The sequence below is a fragment of the Passer domesticus genome, chromosome 4, assembly GCF_036417665.1.
Source record: "Passer domesticus isolate bPasDom1 chromosome 4, bPasDom1.hap1, whole genome shotgun sequence".
Taxonomy (NCBI): domain Eukaryota; kingdom Metazoa; phylum Chordata; class Aves; order Passeriformes; family Passeridae; genus Passer; species Passer domesticus.
The window spans coordinates 51,860,688-51,877,576 of NC_087477.1; the positions used below are offsets into that span (position 1 = coordinate 51,860,688).

Sequence of the window (16,889 nt, forward strand, 5' to 3'; positions counted from 1 at the left end):
CTTTTGAGGCAAAAACCAATGCAACCTTTTAGTTCAGTAGTACAAATTCAGTTGCTATTCAGTGTCTCTTGAGGTGGCTGTAGGTGTGTCTTTTGAGGACTTCAGTCAGAGAAATTCCTAAGCTTTTTTTTATTGTCTTTTACCATTAGTAGTTGAACACAGAGCATTTTTATCCCTCTTCCTTGAGAAAAAAAGTCACAGTTCACTACTGAAAAGCCACAAAAGAGCTAGTGAAGAGCACTCTTGCTTGGGAAAAGCGGGATAGATTAGGCTTTAAAATAAGACAGAAAAATAAAATCAACAAATAGGAAAATTATTGGAAAGAGTGTCTGACACTATAGATGAACATAACTCTTGGTATGGAAACCTGTGTGTATGTCTTCCTGAGCGAAGAATGAAATACTGTGTATGCTTTTAACAGCCTTAGCAGGTATTGGCAGATGAACACATCACTGCAGTGTGAGAGCACATGTGGCATGGGCAGTGGAGTGGAAGTCACACCCTGGCTGACCTCGGGGTAACTTATTCACCTTTGCATAACCCAGATTTGCTCGCTGAATGAGCATGGGTGTAAGCAAGTGCTTTTCATGCTTTGCTGAATCAGGGACTTAATGTCTTTTTGCTGGTATCTGATGTTCAAAGAGAGTGAATTCTGAGCACTCTTGAGTATCTAACTCAGTTAATTCACTTTGTGTAAGAAAGCAATGGTTGATGTTTCTTGTTTCTCAGATTAGTTGCTGGACAACTTGCGATGTATCAGTTGACTGAGCAAGGCCTAGAGGAGAATACAGTAATCCACAACTACAGGAGGATTTTAGCTGAATCCACTGAAAGAAAGCAATTTATTTAGTGTAAATGGAGTGATAAAAGGGAATTAAAAGAGTGGGAAAAAATCACTCTAAAGATTAGTGAATCATTTCTCCTAGCCAAGAGGAATAGGAGAGTTCCCCATTTTGTGGCTTTAGAGCTGTTCTAGATAACAAAGCAGGAGGCAATAAATCCTGCTTTCTCATAAAAGTGAACTTGATGATGAGCATTGCAATGCTGTGTGGCTCTGAGGTGCTGACAAAGCTGCTGGGAATGTAGAAATCTTTATCAAGGACTCCTAAATATGGTCTGTAATCTCAGAACCTTTCACTGAATGCTGCTTTGATTTGCTGTGCTTTATCTCTATATAAAGATTATGAAATTAAAAGGAGTGCTTTGATTTTAAATTTCAAATTATCAAAACTAATACTGGTGTTACTGGTATTGGTGTTCTTTTGGTTTTCCTAGTTTTGTTGGTTGTTTGGTTTTTTTCCCCTGGAACTATATTAAGTGAGGAGGGAGTCTTCAGTATGGTTTTTAAAAACTGTATGAGTGCAGATCTTATTATCCTGAAGTTGCAGCTATTTTCCCAGTGCTCATTTGTTACTCTTTTATTGGGTGCGTGTTTCCCTTGGTACAGTGTGAATGTCCCAACCCTGTGCTTGCTTGTACACTCAGCAGGTTTGTTACAGTGCTTGGTATTCTGCAGGTAAAGTCACTCTGCTGAAGCAGTTGGAGTTTTATGATCAGACCGAGAGCTAACACAGTATTTTGGATTTTAGTCACTGGCAACCTGATAAAAAAATGAGGGATCTTCACTTTGTTTCTTTTTCATCCATAAAATGTTCTAGCTATTCTGTAATGCTTTCCTGAACTAATATGTGCATATTTTTGCAGATTAAAATTGGAGGAGAGAAGAAAAGAGTTGGTACAGAAACTTGAAGAAACTACAAAGTTAACTACTTATTTGCATTCACAGCTTAGGAGGTGAGACTGTGCTGCATGATGTAAAACCTGTTTTGTAGTAGACCTGGATGTCCCAACTTCATTCTTAGCTTTATCTCTTAGCTGGAAGCTCAGCAAAATATATTAAAGTAAGAAAATGCAAATGTAATAGCTTCAAGCGTTTAGTCACCATGCAAACATGGTGTACTTTTATAATTTCAGCAAATTTTCTAAGTTGATGGTTCTGTTATTGTTCAGTAAATGTATTTTAAGTGTTTAGAAGGGCCTGTTTGAATTATTTTTCCTGACATTTTTTCCCAGCAATCCTCCAGAACCAAGGCAGTGACACTCAAGTTTCTCTGGCCCAGCAGGACTTCCTATCTCCTGTTATTAACAGGACAAGATTGCATGTTACAGCTTTGCCATAATTTACATAGTTGGATTTTTTCTGTGCATGTGGAGTGCATGTTGTCATGCAGATGGGAAGCAGTTCTGCTAGAAGTTGTCTATCTGGCATCTTTCCCAGGTGCTTGGGCATACGATAGGCTGCATGAATTGCTCTGGAGGTGGCAACACTCCTGTGCTGTCATAAGCTCCATCCTGGGAATCCCTGTGCTTTCACATTGACCACATTGAGACCCACATCAGAGTAGAGCAGGTTTCCAATGGGATGTAACAGCTGAGAAGGTTGCTGTTACTGCCAGACCAGTTTGTCAAATCTGCAGCCTTCTCCAGAAGAAAAGGGGTTTAGGCAGGTGGCCAAAGGCTGGGTAAATTGCCCTGGTAGTGTGCAGGTTGGGAATACTGAGCTAAACCAGGTATAGGTGCTTAAAAACATAATGTCTCAAGCAGCTTTTGGTTGTAATCTGTTACAAGGCAGTTTCAGTCAAGCTTCCCTATCATTGTTGTGTTTTGTGCTGGTTTAGTTTAGTAACATCAGCATGTGTTTGTGCTTTCTTTGCAGCCTCTCAGCTAGTACGTTATCTGTGTCTTCAGGGAGCAGTTTGGGATCCCTGGCATCCAGCCGGGGATCTCTGAACACATCCAGTAGAGGCTCACTAAACTCGCTCAGCTCCATGGATCTCTACTATAACCAAGGCGATCCAATTACAGATTTGGACTATCAGTACAAACTTGATTTCATATTGCAAGAAAAAACTGGTTACATTCCTTCGGGACCCATCACTACTATTCATGAAAATGAAGTAGTCAGTTCCCATGGGAGACTCGGTTACAGTGACTCTCCTTCAGCTGCAGACCATCCCAAATTGACTGAACCTCCTAAATCTGTGACATCGCTGTCTTCCAGATCCTCACTCTCCTCCTTGTCCCCCCCAGGCTCCCCTTTGGTTTTAGAAGCTGCATTTTCAGTGTCAGCTCAAAATTCCCCTCTGCATCACCTCACTACAGACTTCGAAGACTCTGACCTTTCAGGTGATTTTGCAGGCATTAGCTTCTGCGAGAACCAAATATTATCGGACTCTGAAGCCAGAGCAGGATCTCGGACTCCTACAGATGATAAAGATCTAAATGTTAGGCAGCCTCTGCCTTCTCTACACGAAGGAAGTTCAGGTAATTAAAACAAAAAATCTAATGTCAAATGTATGTGCAACATGAAAATTAACAGCTGGCTCTTGAAATGAGGAGGCACCTTGTGTAACTGAAGATTATCTTGATCAGCATGCACTTGCATATTCTGAAGGATGTTACCTAACTTCTAGTTTTGGCCTGCAATCACCCTGATTCTGTTCACATTTTTCAACAGCTATTTTAGAAAGTAAGTTCATGTATTGCAATCTGTCGCGAAAACAATAACACAAAAACCTGAAGCTGGACTTTGAAAGCATGGATTATGCATGGTGTTCCTAGGTTTTATCAGGTTGTATGGATATAGAGCAAATACTCTCTGCTGGTTTTTTGGTAATTTGAAATCAGAGACTTTGTTTCTCATTGAAGAGTAAGTTACACACTGACATTCTCAGTAAAAAAGACTTTTGGACTGTAAATTATGTGTTATGTGTATCTAATTATTTGAGCCTGCTGTCACCGAAATATCTGCAGTTCATTTTGAATTATGAAAGACAGGTGACTACATGCCATCTAAGTTACAGTGAGAGTTTCCCCATTTTTAATGTGAATTTCACAGCTTTTAGCTTTTTATCCAAGTTAGAATAGAGTTCCTAAGTGAGTCTAGGTTCCCCTTGCATTGTGTAGGTAACTTCCAAAAGAATGAGACATCTTGTCCTAAAGCATACTTCCCTTTAAGGAAGAAGGGATGAATGACTTAAGTTATCAAGGTATCCTTAGTGACTAGTTAGCTTTAACTTTGAGGTGGCTAAATTAGGTGTGATGAATTCTACTTCTGGTCTGTATCAAAAGCCATACAGCATGCTTAATCATCTTATGTTGTCAAAACCTTCGGAAGGTTTCAAAAATCCCAGCTGTCAAGATGCCTCGTGCTCAGTCTTAGAGTGCTCGCTTTGCTGCCTTGTGTTCGGGCTGACAGTATGTTGTGCTCTCTCTGCACATTTATTCTTCTCTAGTGTCATTCTGTGTCATTGTCTTCAAGTATGTTGCAAACCATTCATGTTTATGTTGCACTCTGTTTTCTCAAGGAAGAACTGAGTGAGACAGATTTCCAGTAGTGCTGAGCACTGGCAGCCCTATTTGAAACCTGGTCAGTACCTGGCATTTCCAACTGTATTTCTGAGCTGGTAGGGAAGCAGCTAACTAAGCAGTTTGGTGTTTTAGGGAATAAACATGGCCTAGCTCTTGAGCATTGTCCAGATTTGTTACCAAGTTAGAAACCTTATGCTTGGAGTTTTTCAATTTTTAATAAAAGTACCTTGTCATATTCAAATAGTTTATATATTTTAATGAGAAATTTGCTTTTTTAAAAATTCTCTCAAGGAGCTGTTGTAGTATCTGTTGTCTAATTAGATTAGCTTACTGCAGTACTGTGGTAATTTCAATGGTGGCCAGAGCAATGTGGCATCAGAAGAGAAAAGTATGGTGTGCTTAGTACAAGCTGGGAGGCCCCACTGTGTTTCACTGTGCAGAAAGAAAACAAGGAATTGACCGATGTCCTGGTGGTTTGAGCCTGTAAAATGCAAAGTTGAAAAAGCAGGAAAAGGGAATTTGGGGGGAGTGGGTCTTTTTGTGCTTGTCTTTTCAGGATAGTGTAGCATAGTAGTTATTTTACTTTAGAGCCATATTATAAAAGATTGAAACAATAATTAATTTTCCTGCCTGTATTTCAGCAGCATATCCTTTCCAAATTAACAATCATTTTCAGTCTGTCTTTGCAATCTGGTTGCAGCTCACATACTCGGAGAACTGAATTCAAAATGACTTGGAATTTGGGAACACTTTGGGCTATGTGAAATCAGATTTTTTTTAGAAAATTTATTTCTATAGATCATTATTTACAAAGTTACTGTGTGGTACTCTAACATTTTTTTACTTTTTGAGGACCTCTTATTCTGGGTATTGTCAGCTTGCCTTTTAAGTCTATATAAGTAGTTATGGTTTTAAAATGTAAATTCATTCTGTGATTCTTCATGCTGGTATTTCCTCATGTAGCACCATGTGTATAATACAGTTTGTCTTTAAACTTGTATTAAGGCTGCCAAAACAAGTATTTGAATTTTGAATAGCCAGGTATTAACTAATTACACTTCAATACCTCTGGTTTCCACAGTAAAATGGGCCTCATGGTGAGACTTCAGTAATTAACAGTGAGACACAGATCTGGGGTTTGTTCAGTGTTTCTGCTCCAGTTTCATCCTTGAAACTGCTGTGATGCTGAATGGGAAGGTTTGAATAAACTCAACCAGAGGCACTAAACCTGCATTGAAAATTTCAGCCCACACACTTAGGTTTTTACAGGACTACAAATCTGAATACAGCTGAATCTTAACTTGGGCATAGACAAAGACTCAAAGGTAGTACAGCTCCCAGTGTCATGTAATCTGCATTGGCTCTCTAGATGCAGTATTCACCTGCTTCTCTGGCTGTCTCTGACTTTTCTGTACAGATGAACCATAGAGATATTTGCTCCTCTGCACATGTCCCTGCTGTCAGAAACTAAGTTGGAATATCTTGTAGTTCTTCCACAGTCAGTCTCTGTCATTGTCAAAGTCAATTCAGGCTGCTGTGGTAATTCCTAAGGGTAATCAATAAATCATGTCATCACCTTCACCCCTCACATGGTGAGGGGGAAGGGAAAGAGCACTTCATCATCAAGGAAAAAGCATTCCTACTGCCATAAATAAAAGCACAAATGCAGCAATCAATCATCTAATCTAAAGCCTTAAATTTTAACATCTTAACAGGATGTAAAGTCATGATTCAGATGGGGATGATAATGCATACCAATATCCTCACCCCCTGGCAGATAAAAGGACTGCATAGACCCTCAGCTTGCTGTGCTGCAGAATGTGGCTTCGTGGCATGACACTCGCATATGAATGCAAGTTGAAGATTAAAGCTAAGTAGTTATTGAGAGCCTGTAGCAGAGAAAGTTTTTGATGATAGTAAACCAGAGAGGATTTTATTTCTAGCAGTTATATCACTGGGGAGAGGATGTCTGTCTGACTTTTGAATATTTAATAAACAGTAGGCAAGCACTTGGCATGTACCTGCAGTGTTAGCACAGTGCTGAATGCGAACATGGCAAATACTGGTTTAAAGATCAGGGAAATGAGGACTGATAATGAAGGATAATAACTAGCTCAGTGCATAAGGGTGATCATAGGAGTCTGTGTCTCTGGGAAGAAATAATAGTACATTTTCAAGTTCATCAGTCTGGTTATATCTGTAGCCAGAATATGTAGCAACAGCAGTACAGGCTCAGAATGTTTAATGATATGGAACAAAACTACTCTGTGATACTCAGCTAAGGGTCACCGCTTCCAACGTGACAACTTCCTAAGCTATGCTCATCTCTCTTTCTGACTATTAATCTCTTGGACTAGTTTTCATTCTTTTTCCTTTTTGTAGGTGGTGATTTACCAAGAAGAACAGCTGGTCATCTGCTTGAGGAGAAAACAGCTTGTGTATCTGCTGCTGTGTCTGATGAGTCTGTAGCTGGAGATAGTGGTGTATATGAAGCTTCTGTGAAACAGTAGGTTTGAGAAATCATGCAAGTCTTTCCACCAAAATTTTAAATATATCTATGATCAGTTACACAGTACCTGCAGAAGTTGTTAACCAGCCCTGCCTTTTTTAGAAATAATTTGTATTTTCAGATGAAAGGAAGGCATATTTGCCAAACCATGAAGTCTGATCTGAGGGTTATTTTTTGTGCTTGTATAACTTGGTTGAATAGCATTAATATACTTCTTTATAATCTTGGGGTTTTTTTCTTGCTAGAAGCTTTCCCAAGAGAAAAGTTTGATTTAAACTATGCAGGTTCTGCCATGTGACTCTATTGACAATACTCAGGGTTACTGTTTTTACTTCTTGTTTTGCTAAGGAATTTTAAGATTGCATATCCATTTTTTGGATTGTTTTTATTTTTAAAAGAGGTTATAGAAAAGACATGAAAAAACTCTGTTGTAATGTTGGTGTTAAAATAATCTAGGTTGAGGCTTAATGGTCTCTGCAGTGATCAGGATATAAGAAACATATTTGCTGTTATTTTTTGACTAGACAACTTCTATAGGATTCTTCATACTAGTTTATATAGTATTGCCTGTAATCTTCAGTAATCAGCCTCAGGCCTTTCTGAGTCATTGCTGCAGTTGTCGAACTATTCCAGCAACAACAGTCCCTAAAACAAGCACTGCTGTTGTGTAGGCTCTGAAATTCTTGTTTGGAGTGCGTGCTGTAATTGAAACAGCATGTTTAGGAGAATGGATATATGTTCTGTGTATGCATATCTTAATAATTGCTGAAAGCTAACTAAATTTGAGTATTTGCCTGGTTTTCCTAGACCAAATGAAACTGAGGACACTGTATATAGTGAAGATGATGCAACAACTCTAGAGCCTGCTCAGGTACAAATAGGACTCAGGTGAGTGATCAGCCAAGGGAATATTTCTCTTGATCCAGAAATGTGAATAGTAAACTTCCCTTGTGTTGTCCTTTCTTTAACAGATATGACCACAGCAATTCCAGTTTTGTGATAATCATAGTACGGCTTAGAAACCTTCCAGCATTTCCTGTCCCCCTTGGCTCTAAGGTGTAAGTCGAACAATCACTGAGAAGTAGTGTTGAAATATAAGAGTATAATAATAAATTCTAAAAATTCTCTAAAGGAACTGGTTGATTTATGGCTTAAGAGCACAAAACTTTTCAAACTGTTGTAGTATTTAGCATTGTAGTATTTATGTAATATGTAGTATTTAGTATTTGCATATTCCAGCAATGCAGCAAGAATAAGATGTTATCAGGAAATTTGCATATTCCACTAAACTGGAGTAAATAATGATTTTAAAACGGTGTTTTATCTACTGCTTCTAAACATTCCAGCTTTGTGAGTGCAAAATAGCTATGCTGTATTTACTAAAACCTTTCTTTTGATACTTTGGCATCCTTTCAGCTTAGAATGTCATCATACATTTATGTGTCTTTTTGTTGTAAAATGATATTTAAAGCAGTATTTGTCTTTTAAGTGAGCTTTTAAAGGAAAGGGGTAATTTAATAAATTGCAAGTGGACAAGCAGAGTCACATTGAGATAAATCATCCCTAATTACGAGAGCTTGGAGGTCTGTTAAGAATTAGTTCTTGAGTCAGATTGGACCAACAAAGTCTAAAATGGACATGCAAAGTCTAAAAGAAAATTACAGTTTAAATTGTATGTAGAAAATGAACAGAAAATCCTGAATATGTTACCACTGAGTTTCTAATCCAAAATTCTCATCTACATGTTGCCTTGGGGACACTTGTACTTGAGCAAGTGTTTGAGACTGTAAGATTACCTTAAACTGTTGAAAAGCTTAATAAGATTGGAGTAGGATATAATCAATCCTTGAAAAAATTAGTTTTCTTGCTGGTTCGTTTCCCTTTGTATCCCATTGCCTTAAATTTGATTGGCAGATAAATAGGAAGCCGCTGGATATGGAAAGGATGCATTAAGGATAGAGGCCTGGGTGCTTGCTGGATTTTTCTGTTTGTTTTTGTTAATAACAAATGGTTGTTCTACTACTGTCCTTCCTTCCCTGGACTACTCTTTCCTCTACTGGCCTTCCAAGTCCACTAACATTTAGCACAAAAAAACAGAAAAAGTATAGAAGAATAAATTGACACAGGTGAGAGGAAAAGTAGGTAATGTAGAATGGCAAAAAGATGTTCAGTAACATAAAGCTAGGTCAGAGCAGGCATTTTTTCAGGAATTAAAGTGTGAAGTTGTAATTAATAGTCAAGTAGTTCTGACCTGCTGCTGCTAAAAGAGATTGGATAAAATTAAATCTACACAAAACAAGGAGGAAGAAGGGGAAGGGTAAAGGCAGGACCTTGCAAATAGCATTTTTTCTGTCACTTGCACTTGTGTGCATATATGTATAATCTGTACACATACATACAATAATAAAAATAGGGTCTGGAAAAAGATGCTACATTATAGCTGCATTTCCTAGACCATCAGTTGGATAAATCAGTACTTTAGTGAACCTTTACACATGGAAGAATAGATTTGATATGAGGTGTTACTGATGCTGTAAAAACTGCTCACTTTTAGTCCAGGTAGAGCACAGTTGAAGAGTTACTGTGTCAGGATCACTTCTTCATCAGCTGAGAAGTCATAGGTTTGTCACAGTGAAATCTGATTCATCCATTTACTCTTTAAGTTTATTAATTAAAATGAAAGTAATTACTCCTGTACAACAAAGTCAGAGAACAATTTCTTTCACTTCTTTGTTTACCCTTCATTTGGCCTGATGCCAATAAATTGGCAAACAGCTATTAAAAGAACGTTTTAATGAACCACCTTTTAAACATACCTTTGGTACACTTTATCTTCTATTCCTACATCTTTTATAAATGTTTTTTATTGCTCAGTCTATTAAAATAGCTGTTTTCTGTAGACTGACAATTGCTCACCTACAGTTACAGGAATACAGCAGCAGCATTACTGGAGTTACAATATGCTGCCACTTCACCTCAGGACTGGCATGTCAAAATGGTGCATACCTGCTATCCAAACTATAGATGTGAACCAAACAACCTAGATTTTGCTCTTTATTCCAAGAAGTTTGGCATAATTGGAAAATAAAGACTATGCCCAAATTTAAGTAAAGAAATCGTGTTTCTCACAGACCTAATTTCTTTTGATTTAACTAATGTGAAATTAAGTCTTTAATAAAATTAACAAAACTCTTCATGAAGTCAGAAAATGTAGTAGTAGTGCTATAAATTTTGAGAGAAAGAGTGGGTCAATGTAAGTAATTCTGGAAAAAACTCTTTCTCATTGCTTTATCCAGCTTCATTGCATTCTATTCTCCAGTGAATGCCATTATATTTAAAGCCAGTACCAGAAACAAACTAATACATAGGCAAAGAAAAGATGTAAAACTATTACTATGCTTATTCATGTGTATGAAAAACTGTGCAATAGGTAAATAGCACATACAAATTGCATTAAAAATGTCTGTACTGTGTCAAGCTGCTGCTAAAGTGAGACCTGCAAGTTAGTTAGTACAATTTTAACCACATAATATCCATTCCTACTGGGTATATGAAATGAATGCAGCCTTGTAACAATTTCGAGTTACAATCTGTGCTTCAATTCAGGTTTGCAAGATGCATTCTTCCAAGTTTCACTTAATATGTTATGAATTGATCTTAAGCAGCTATGGCCATAGCTATTTTATTCTTTGCTTTCCTTAGTTTCCTGCTTTCTTTGGAAATTTTGTTTGATCTGTTTCCTTAAAAGATAAAAAGACATCACTGCTTTTCAGTGCTGCTTGCATTAGTCTAAGAATTTAATTTTTACATCCACCCCAGTTCTTCTCATTTTTTAAAATTAACATTAAGAACATGTTTCCTCCCACCTGTGACATGATCTTCATTGTTTACAGTACTAAACTTGGACAGAGTCAGAAACTGCTACCTCTCTTGCTACTACTACCTTACCAGGCACAAAATGCCTTCATGGGAAATGTTTCAGCAAGGGACAGGAGGAGTTCCTCACTCATCTTTTTCACCTCATTTCCATTCCACTGATAAGTTACTGTTCCATTTAGTTGCTATACAGTCCTTAAGTTGATGGGGTGAACTTCTGTCATGCATCACCAGCAAGTGCCAGTTTAAACAGAGGTAAAAAGATGTTGTTTTGTTTCTGGCAGGTATATCAGAGTAGCAGTCCTTCCATCCTCCACTGATATCAGCTGTCTGTTCCGCACTAAAGTTCATCCTGCCATGGAAACCATTTTATTCAACGAGATATTCAGAGTAGCCATTTCTCAAGTAGCACTGCTACAGAAGACACTGAGAGTAGATGTTTGTGCTGTCAGTAGAAGTCGGCGGGAAGAATGCTTGGTATGTGGTTTTATTTCTGGTGCTTTTTTGGCATGCATTTGTTTATAGTGTCCCCTCTTATTTTGATGGTCAAGGCTGCTAAAATTCCACAGCACTTGGAGACAACGACTGAAGCATAACTTAGTTGTTGCTATAGTACCTAGAATGCTGCCTTTCTCTGAAACTCCTGGTACAGAATCTAATCCTGGATGGAAAGTGTTTTGATAATTCTAAGACTACGTTAACCCCTTAATTACAGATTGATATTCCATCTTTGCCATTTTATAAAACCCCTATAAACTTCAATGCAACATTACTTCAATGCTAGGTTTTAAAGAAAAAACTGAAGAAGAGCCACAGTAAAAAATGAGAGCAAACCCTCATTGTCACCACTTGTCACAAAGAACAAACTAAATTACATTTTGGACATTATTTTAGATTATATGATAAAGACCTTTTTGGTCTTTATGATCTGTTGAAATAAAAAAGCATGACATTTATAGATCAGCCCATTGGAAGCTGTCACTTTAAATGTTGTTGTTAATCGTAGTCATCACTGAATCAGTGATGCTTCATTTACTTTCAAATTGCTTTTGCATGGTCTGGTACAACTCAAGTCTAGTTTTTCACCATGAGAGGGATTTTACTAGCACAGTGAGATTTTTGCAGTTACCACACACTGAAGAGATGCTGGAATCTGCTGGGGTTCATTGGCTCTAATTACTGTGAAACAGCCTCGCTTTCAGAATGTAGAAGTTAACTTAATTCCTGGGGAATGTGTTGGCCTTTTTCAGTATGTAAAAGTTTTCCCCTGTAGAAAGGGAAGGGCAGCAGAACAAAAATGCAACCTCCAGCATGATACAAAGGTGAAGAAAGGACTCAACAATAACAAAAAAAACCCAATGAAGACAAGAGTTATTCCAAAGATCAAATGAAAGAGTTGGGAGTACCATCCCCAGCAGAATGCCCTGGACAACATGACCAGAATCTTGGCAAGAGCTATGTGTGCAGCCCAGTAGCTGTGGAGATAATATGCTTTGCCAAAGAACAAAGGATTTTAATCTCCAAGGCACAGCCCAAACATGAGTACTTCAGAAGTTTTCCCAGAGTACCAACTCAGTGGATGCCAGTGTTTGTCCAAATGAAAGGCTTTCTTAATCTCTTTTACTGGCTTTTCATCTCCTTCTTCCCTGGTTAGAGCAAGCAAGGTCATCCATTATATGCCTGATTTTTGTGGTGGGATAGTTGAAAAATCTGTGGCACTTGCTGTCCCAGAAGCTGGTGCTGCACGGGTTTTCATTACTGAATGCAATAGAGCAGGAGTGTGCAATACTGTGGTATGGTGTGGGGAGACATTTCTGCATACTGAAATAAGAGATGGCAGAATGGACAATATGAAGGACATTTCCATGTACTTCTCTTTGTCTACTTTAACTGGAAGTAGAGGGAAATAAAAAACTGTACAGTTAGAAAGGAAATCAAAGTTCATGTCAAATTTGTGCTGCTTGTTTTGCATGATGAGTACAGTAGAAATGTTTTGTAGGAAACTGAACAAATTTAAATAATTTTTTCCCTTTTCTTATTTTGTACAGGCTGGGACTCAGATCAGCCTGGCAGATTTATCACTTTGTGATGAGACCTATACTCTGTGGTACAACCTGTTGCCTTGCAAGCAGAGTCCTGGCAAAAAACCCAAGGATCAAAATGATGAATACGTTTTTCTGTTAAGCGAGCAATCACAGTCATTGGACTCACTGGACTTGGTGAGTGATGAGTTGGCTATTACTGTGATAGCAAGAAAAAAGCCAGAGACTCCAATTGTGTCATTGCATTGTAGGTATTTGGATGTGTGAACTGCCATCCCCTGAAGGTCCAAGGCCCTGTTTTGCAGGCACTTTTGTCTAGAGTGACTTTGTGTGAGTAGGGCCTTCAGCTGTGTTTCTTTTTAGAAAGAATGTTATTGAAGAGCTTCCTTAAGTGTGCCATTTATTTTCATATGCATACATTGAAAATTGCTATTTATTAACTATTTGAATCTGCATACTCAAAGCCATCACGCTGAACATGCTCTTTATGCAAAACATACTACCTCTTCTGGTTAAATAAGCTTTTCTGCTTTAATCCCTTCTTAAGAGAATTGCATAGAAAATGTAACTTTGAAAAGCAACCTTTTTCACCTAAGAACAGTATGAGAGGGAAGATGAGAAAATACATTGAAGGATGACAGGAGTATATGCGATTGCATTGTCATTTTAAAACCAATTGTTTTTCATTGAAATTTACTGTGCATAAAAGTAATCATTCAATGTGCTGTACACTGACCATTCAAACCCGTTTTCCTCATGATCTGGGGGTCATTGTGTCTGCTGACATCAGGGAGCAGTAGGGTAATGCAGCTCTTGCAAGAGTTGTCATTTTCCTACCGGTTATGTATCATTTGACTCTGGTTTCATTTTTTTCCTTGTGAGCAGGATGCTGTGTCAGCTCTGCTGGAGAGGACATCTGCTGAGCTGGAAGCAGTAGAACAAGAGCTGGCTGAAGATGAAGAGAAGGAACAAGAGCAAAGGGCCACTGAAGAAGACTGGTAAAGACACTTTTCCTCCCTCACTGTTCATGCCTGAATGATTCAGCTCATTCTTCCTCTTCTTAGACAAACAAAAGGGCTGTACTTTTGGAGATCACAGATTCATAGAATGGTATAGGTTGGAAGGGATCTTTAAAGATCATCCAATCTAATACTGCTGCCATGGGCAGGGACACCTTCCACTAGAACAGGTGGTAAACACCCCATCCAACCTGGCCTTGAAAATTTCCAAGGACAGAACATCTATGGCTTCTCTGGACAACCTGTTCCAGTGCCTCACCACCAGTGGAATTGGAGTAAAGTCTTGTTCTCTTGTATGGTCAATTCACATTCCAGTCTCTTGACTGCCTCTATGATCTCCTGCTGCCAATGCTCCTCCATTCCATGTACATCTTCCTGTGAAACCACCTGGGTTGTGAAGCCACTGGAAGTGTAGCAAAATATCAAATATTATAGTTGCATTAACTGTAACAGACAAGCAGTTAGATTTGAAAAGAGAGCTCCTGTCTGACAAAGTCAGTGTGGGTGTGCTTCCATTGATGGTCTTGTTTTTGAAGAAAATTTGAGCTTTCCCAAGAACAGATTTCTTGCTAAATTGCTATTTCAGTTCTGTTATTGTGCAATTTCTTGGCTGCAGTGTAGAAGAAAATACATGCTTTATTGGGGGGAAGGGGGGAGTAGCTTTTTGCTTTATGAACTCATAACGAAAGTCCTTCAACATTATCAACATTACAGCTGTTGAATATAGGGCAGTGCTGTCACAATGACCTTGAAGGTGAACTGTAGTAGTGCTGGGTTTTGCTGGAGGCAGCAATGAAATGGGCCTTCACATGAACTTAGTGGAAACATTGGATGATAGTTGTTTTCCCTGTCAGGAAAATGCACGCCTTACACATTAGTGATGTCTGGGATTTCTGGTACCTTTCTCTGTTGAGCTTTTTCAGTTTCATAATAAGCCTAGGCTACTTCTGTTCATACAGGCTAGAGATGCTCGCAGAGGCCTCTGATGACATTGTGGATGAAGAGGAAGATGGCATTAAGCTGGAAGTAGAAGGTGACTCTAATGATGACATAGGGTTACTCATGGATGCACCAGAAATGCATGAAGATGAAGACAAGAACAGAGAGAACAGTGATGAGGCCCAGGAAAGCCAGCAAGCTGCTGTAGTTCTAACACTGGTGAATATCTTAAAATTCACATTCCTGCACTATCTTAGTATGTTAAAAAATGTATTTCTGAGCAATTAATGTAAAAGTCTGCTGCATCTATGAATTTACAATTTGATGTGGCCTTTGCTGTAGCACTTGTCAGTATGTACGTGTAACAAAATTGGTGTGGTCACTTCTGAACTATGAAGAGGACATTGGACAGACATGCTAAGCAGGACTTCTAAGTCCAGGACAATTAACCAAAACTCTCTATCTTCATTTTTTTTGTTGCATATGGAGGACATTCAAAATACAAGAGTAGTTCAGTAGCTTCAGCTTGTGCATATTTAAAATATTTCTGCACATCTGTTTCATTGTTTATTTTTTTTTCTTCTGATTCTTCTGCTAGACAGGGAAAAACACATGACAAGGGTCAAGATCTCTAAGCCAGTTCAGGGATTTCCTAATTTTTTCCCTAATTTTTGGGTGTGAAACACAAGAACTGTCTTAGCAGAAAAAAGGACAAAAGATAAATGAACAGAAAATTCCAAAATGTGTATTAAAACTGTATATACTTTTGGACAATTGAGGGTACTGTTGTACCCACACACTGCATAAAGCAAATTCTAATTCCATGTTCTTGGTAACTGTTGTTTTTTAAATTATATTCCACTTTCCTGAAAGCACTTTTAGTAAATGCGTAGTAAACATATCCCTGATATGGTAGCACACTCTCAGAAATGAAATTTTTAGAAGCTTTCTGCAGCTTAATAAAAACACTGTTGCATGTTTTAAACCTGCAAGTTCTATAAAATAACTGAAGTAAAAAGACGAAGACTGACATCTCGTTCTTTCAACTTGGTGACAATACAAAAGTTTAACATCTCAGTGGACTTGCTGGAAACTGTAATTAACTTCCAATTAATGTGGCAAGATGCCAAATGAGCTAAGGCTGTGGTATTAAAAGGACTGACAGTCTGTTGGGTAGCAAGTAAATATAGATCAAAGCCCTAACTCAGCAAGGGGAGATGGCAAGGACGACATGTGAAGGTTAGACACGCACACAAGTGCTTTGCTAAGCCTGGGCTGGGGAGACCCAGACAAGGAGTGAAAGACAGCAGTCTCCACTGCAGAGCCACACACAGCATGGATCTCTGTATGACACATGCTCTCAGGGTTGCTGTTGTGCTATTTAGGTCACTGTATTTATCTCCTGCACTGTGAAAACCAGGAAGCTCATTAAATTACCCAAGTTGAAGAAAAAGCCCCATTGCTCATCAGTAACATTGAATGTTCCACTGCTGCAGAGCTTGGTCTGGCCTAGCAGCCAGGATGAACGCAGCATGGAAGTAAGCACAGGCGGTGCCACCCACAGGGATGGGGCCACTTGAGGCTCCCTCTGGCACATGTGGGACAACTCCAGTAGGCAGCAGGCTGTGCTGAGGGACAGCAGCCAGCAGTGTCTTTTCCCTGGGTTCACAAGGCCGATGAAGCTCTAGAGATTGCATAAAGCAGCCCTGCTGCTGAGGCTTGGGGATGTATGGCAGTATGTCTGCAAGGATCCATGCACAGGCACCACCTCTGATCTCTGGCACGGCAGAACCTTGCTCTTCTGCAAATACCAAACAAAGTAAATATAAATGTGCAATAATTATAAGGTCTGTGAATGGCAAAGCAAAACATTATTTGCACTGTGTTTGCATCAAATCATCTGCCAAGCAGCAAAGGCCTTTCTGCAAAAGCTTCGGCTTTACTGGCTACAAAGAGTACCCTCAAAGCCTCTCCACATACTCTTGGGAATTTTGTATTTCTTTATGTGGAATAGCTTCTCTGTAAATGCACAGTGCTTTTTGACGCTGGTCTTTTTCCATCCACTGCAAGGTAATGAGAATGCTTGTGAAGTCTGGAGGCACAGAAACTATGTGGGGGTATCTGTCTGGTTAT

The 16,889-nt window shown here is 38.8% G+C and overlaps 2 protein-coding genes across 5 annotated transcripts in view; one reads left to right on the forward strand and one right to left on the reverse strand.

The window, feature by feature from the left end:
* Positions 1-16,889, reverse strand: part of DCTD (dCMP deaminase) — a 201,541-nt gene that overhangs the window by 120,948 nt on the left and 63,704 nt on the right. The window lies entirely within an intron of this gene.
* WWC2 (WW and C2 domain containing 2) overlaps positions 1-16,889 on the forward strand; it is a 95,100-nt gene that overhangs the window by 63,905 nt on the left and 14,306 nt on the right. For both annotated transcript variants that reach the window (XM_064417816.1, XM_064417817.1), the window contains exons 10-18: positions 1,705-1,794; positions 2,717-3,324; positions 6,754-6,877; positions 7,688-7,768; positions 7,852-7,938; positions 11,041-11,233; positions 12,805-12,975; positions 13,684-13,796; positions 14,777-14,975. In XM_064417816.1, the coding sequence (XP_064273886.1) occupies positions 1,705-1,794; positions 2,717-3,324; positions 6,754-6,877; positions 7,688-7,768; positions 7,852-7,938; positions 11,041-11,233; positions 12,805-12,975; positions 13,684-13,796; positions 14,777-14,975 (1,666 nt within the window). The remainder of the gene's footprint in view (positions 1-1,704; positions 1,795-2,716; positions 3,325-6,753; positions 6,878-7,687; positions 7,769-7,851; positions 7,939-11,040; positions 11,234-12,804; positions 12,976-13,683; positions 13,797-14,776; positions 14,976-16,889) is intronic.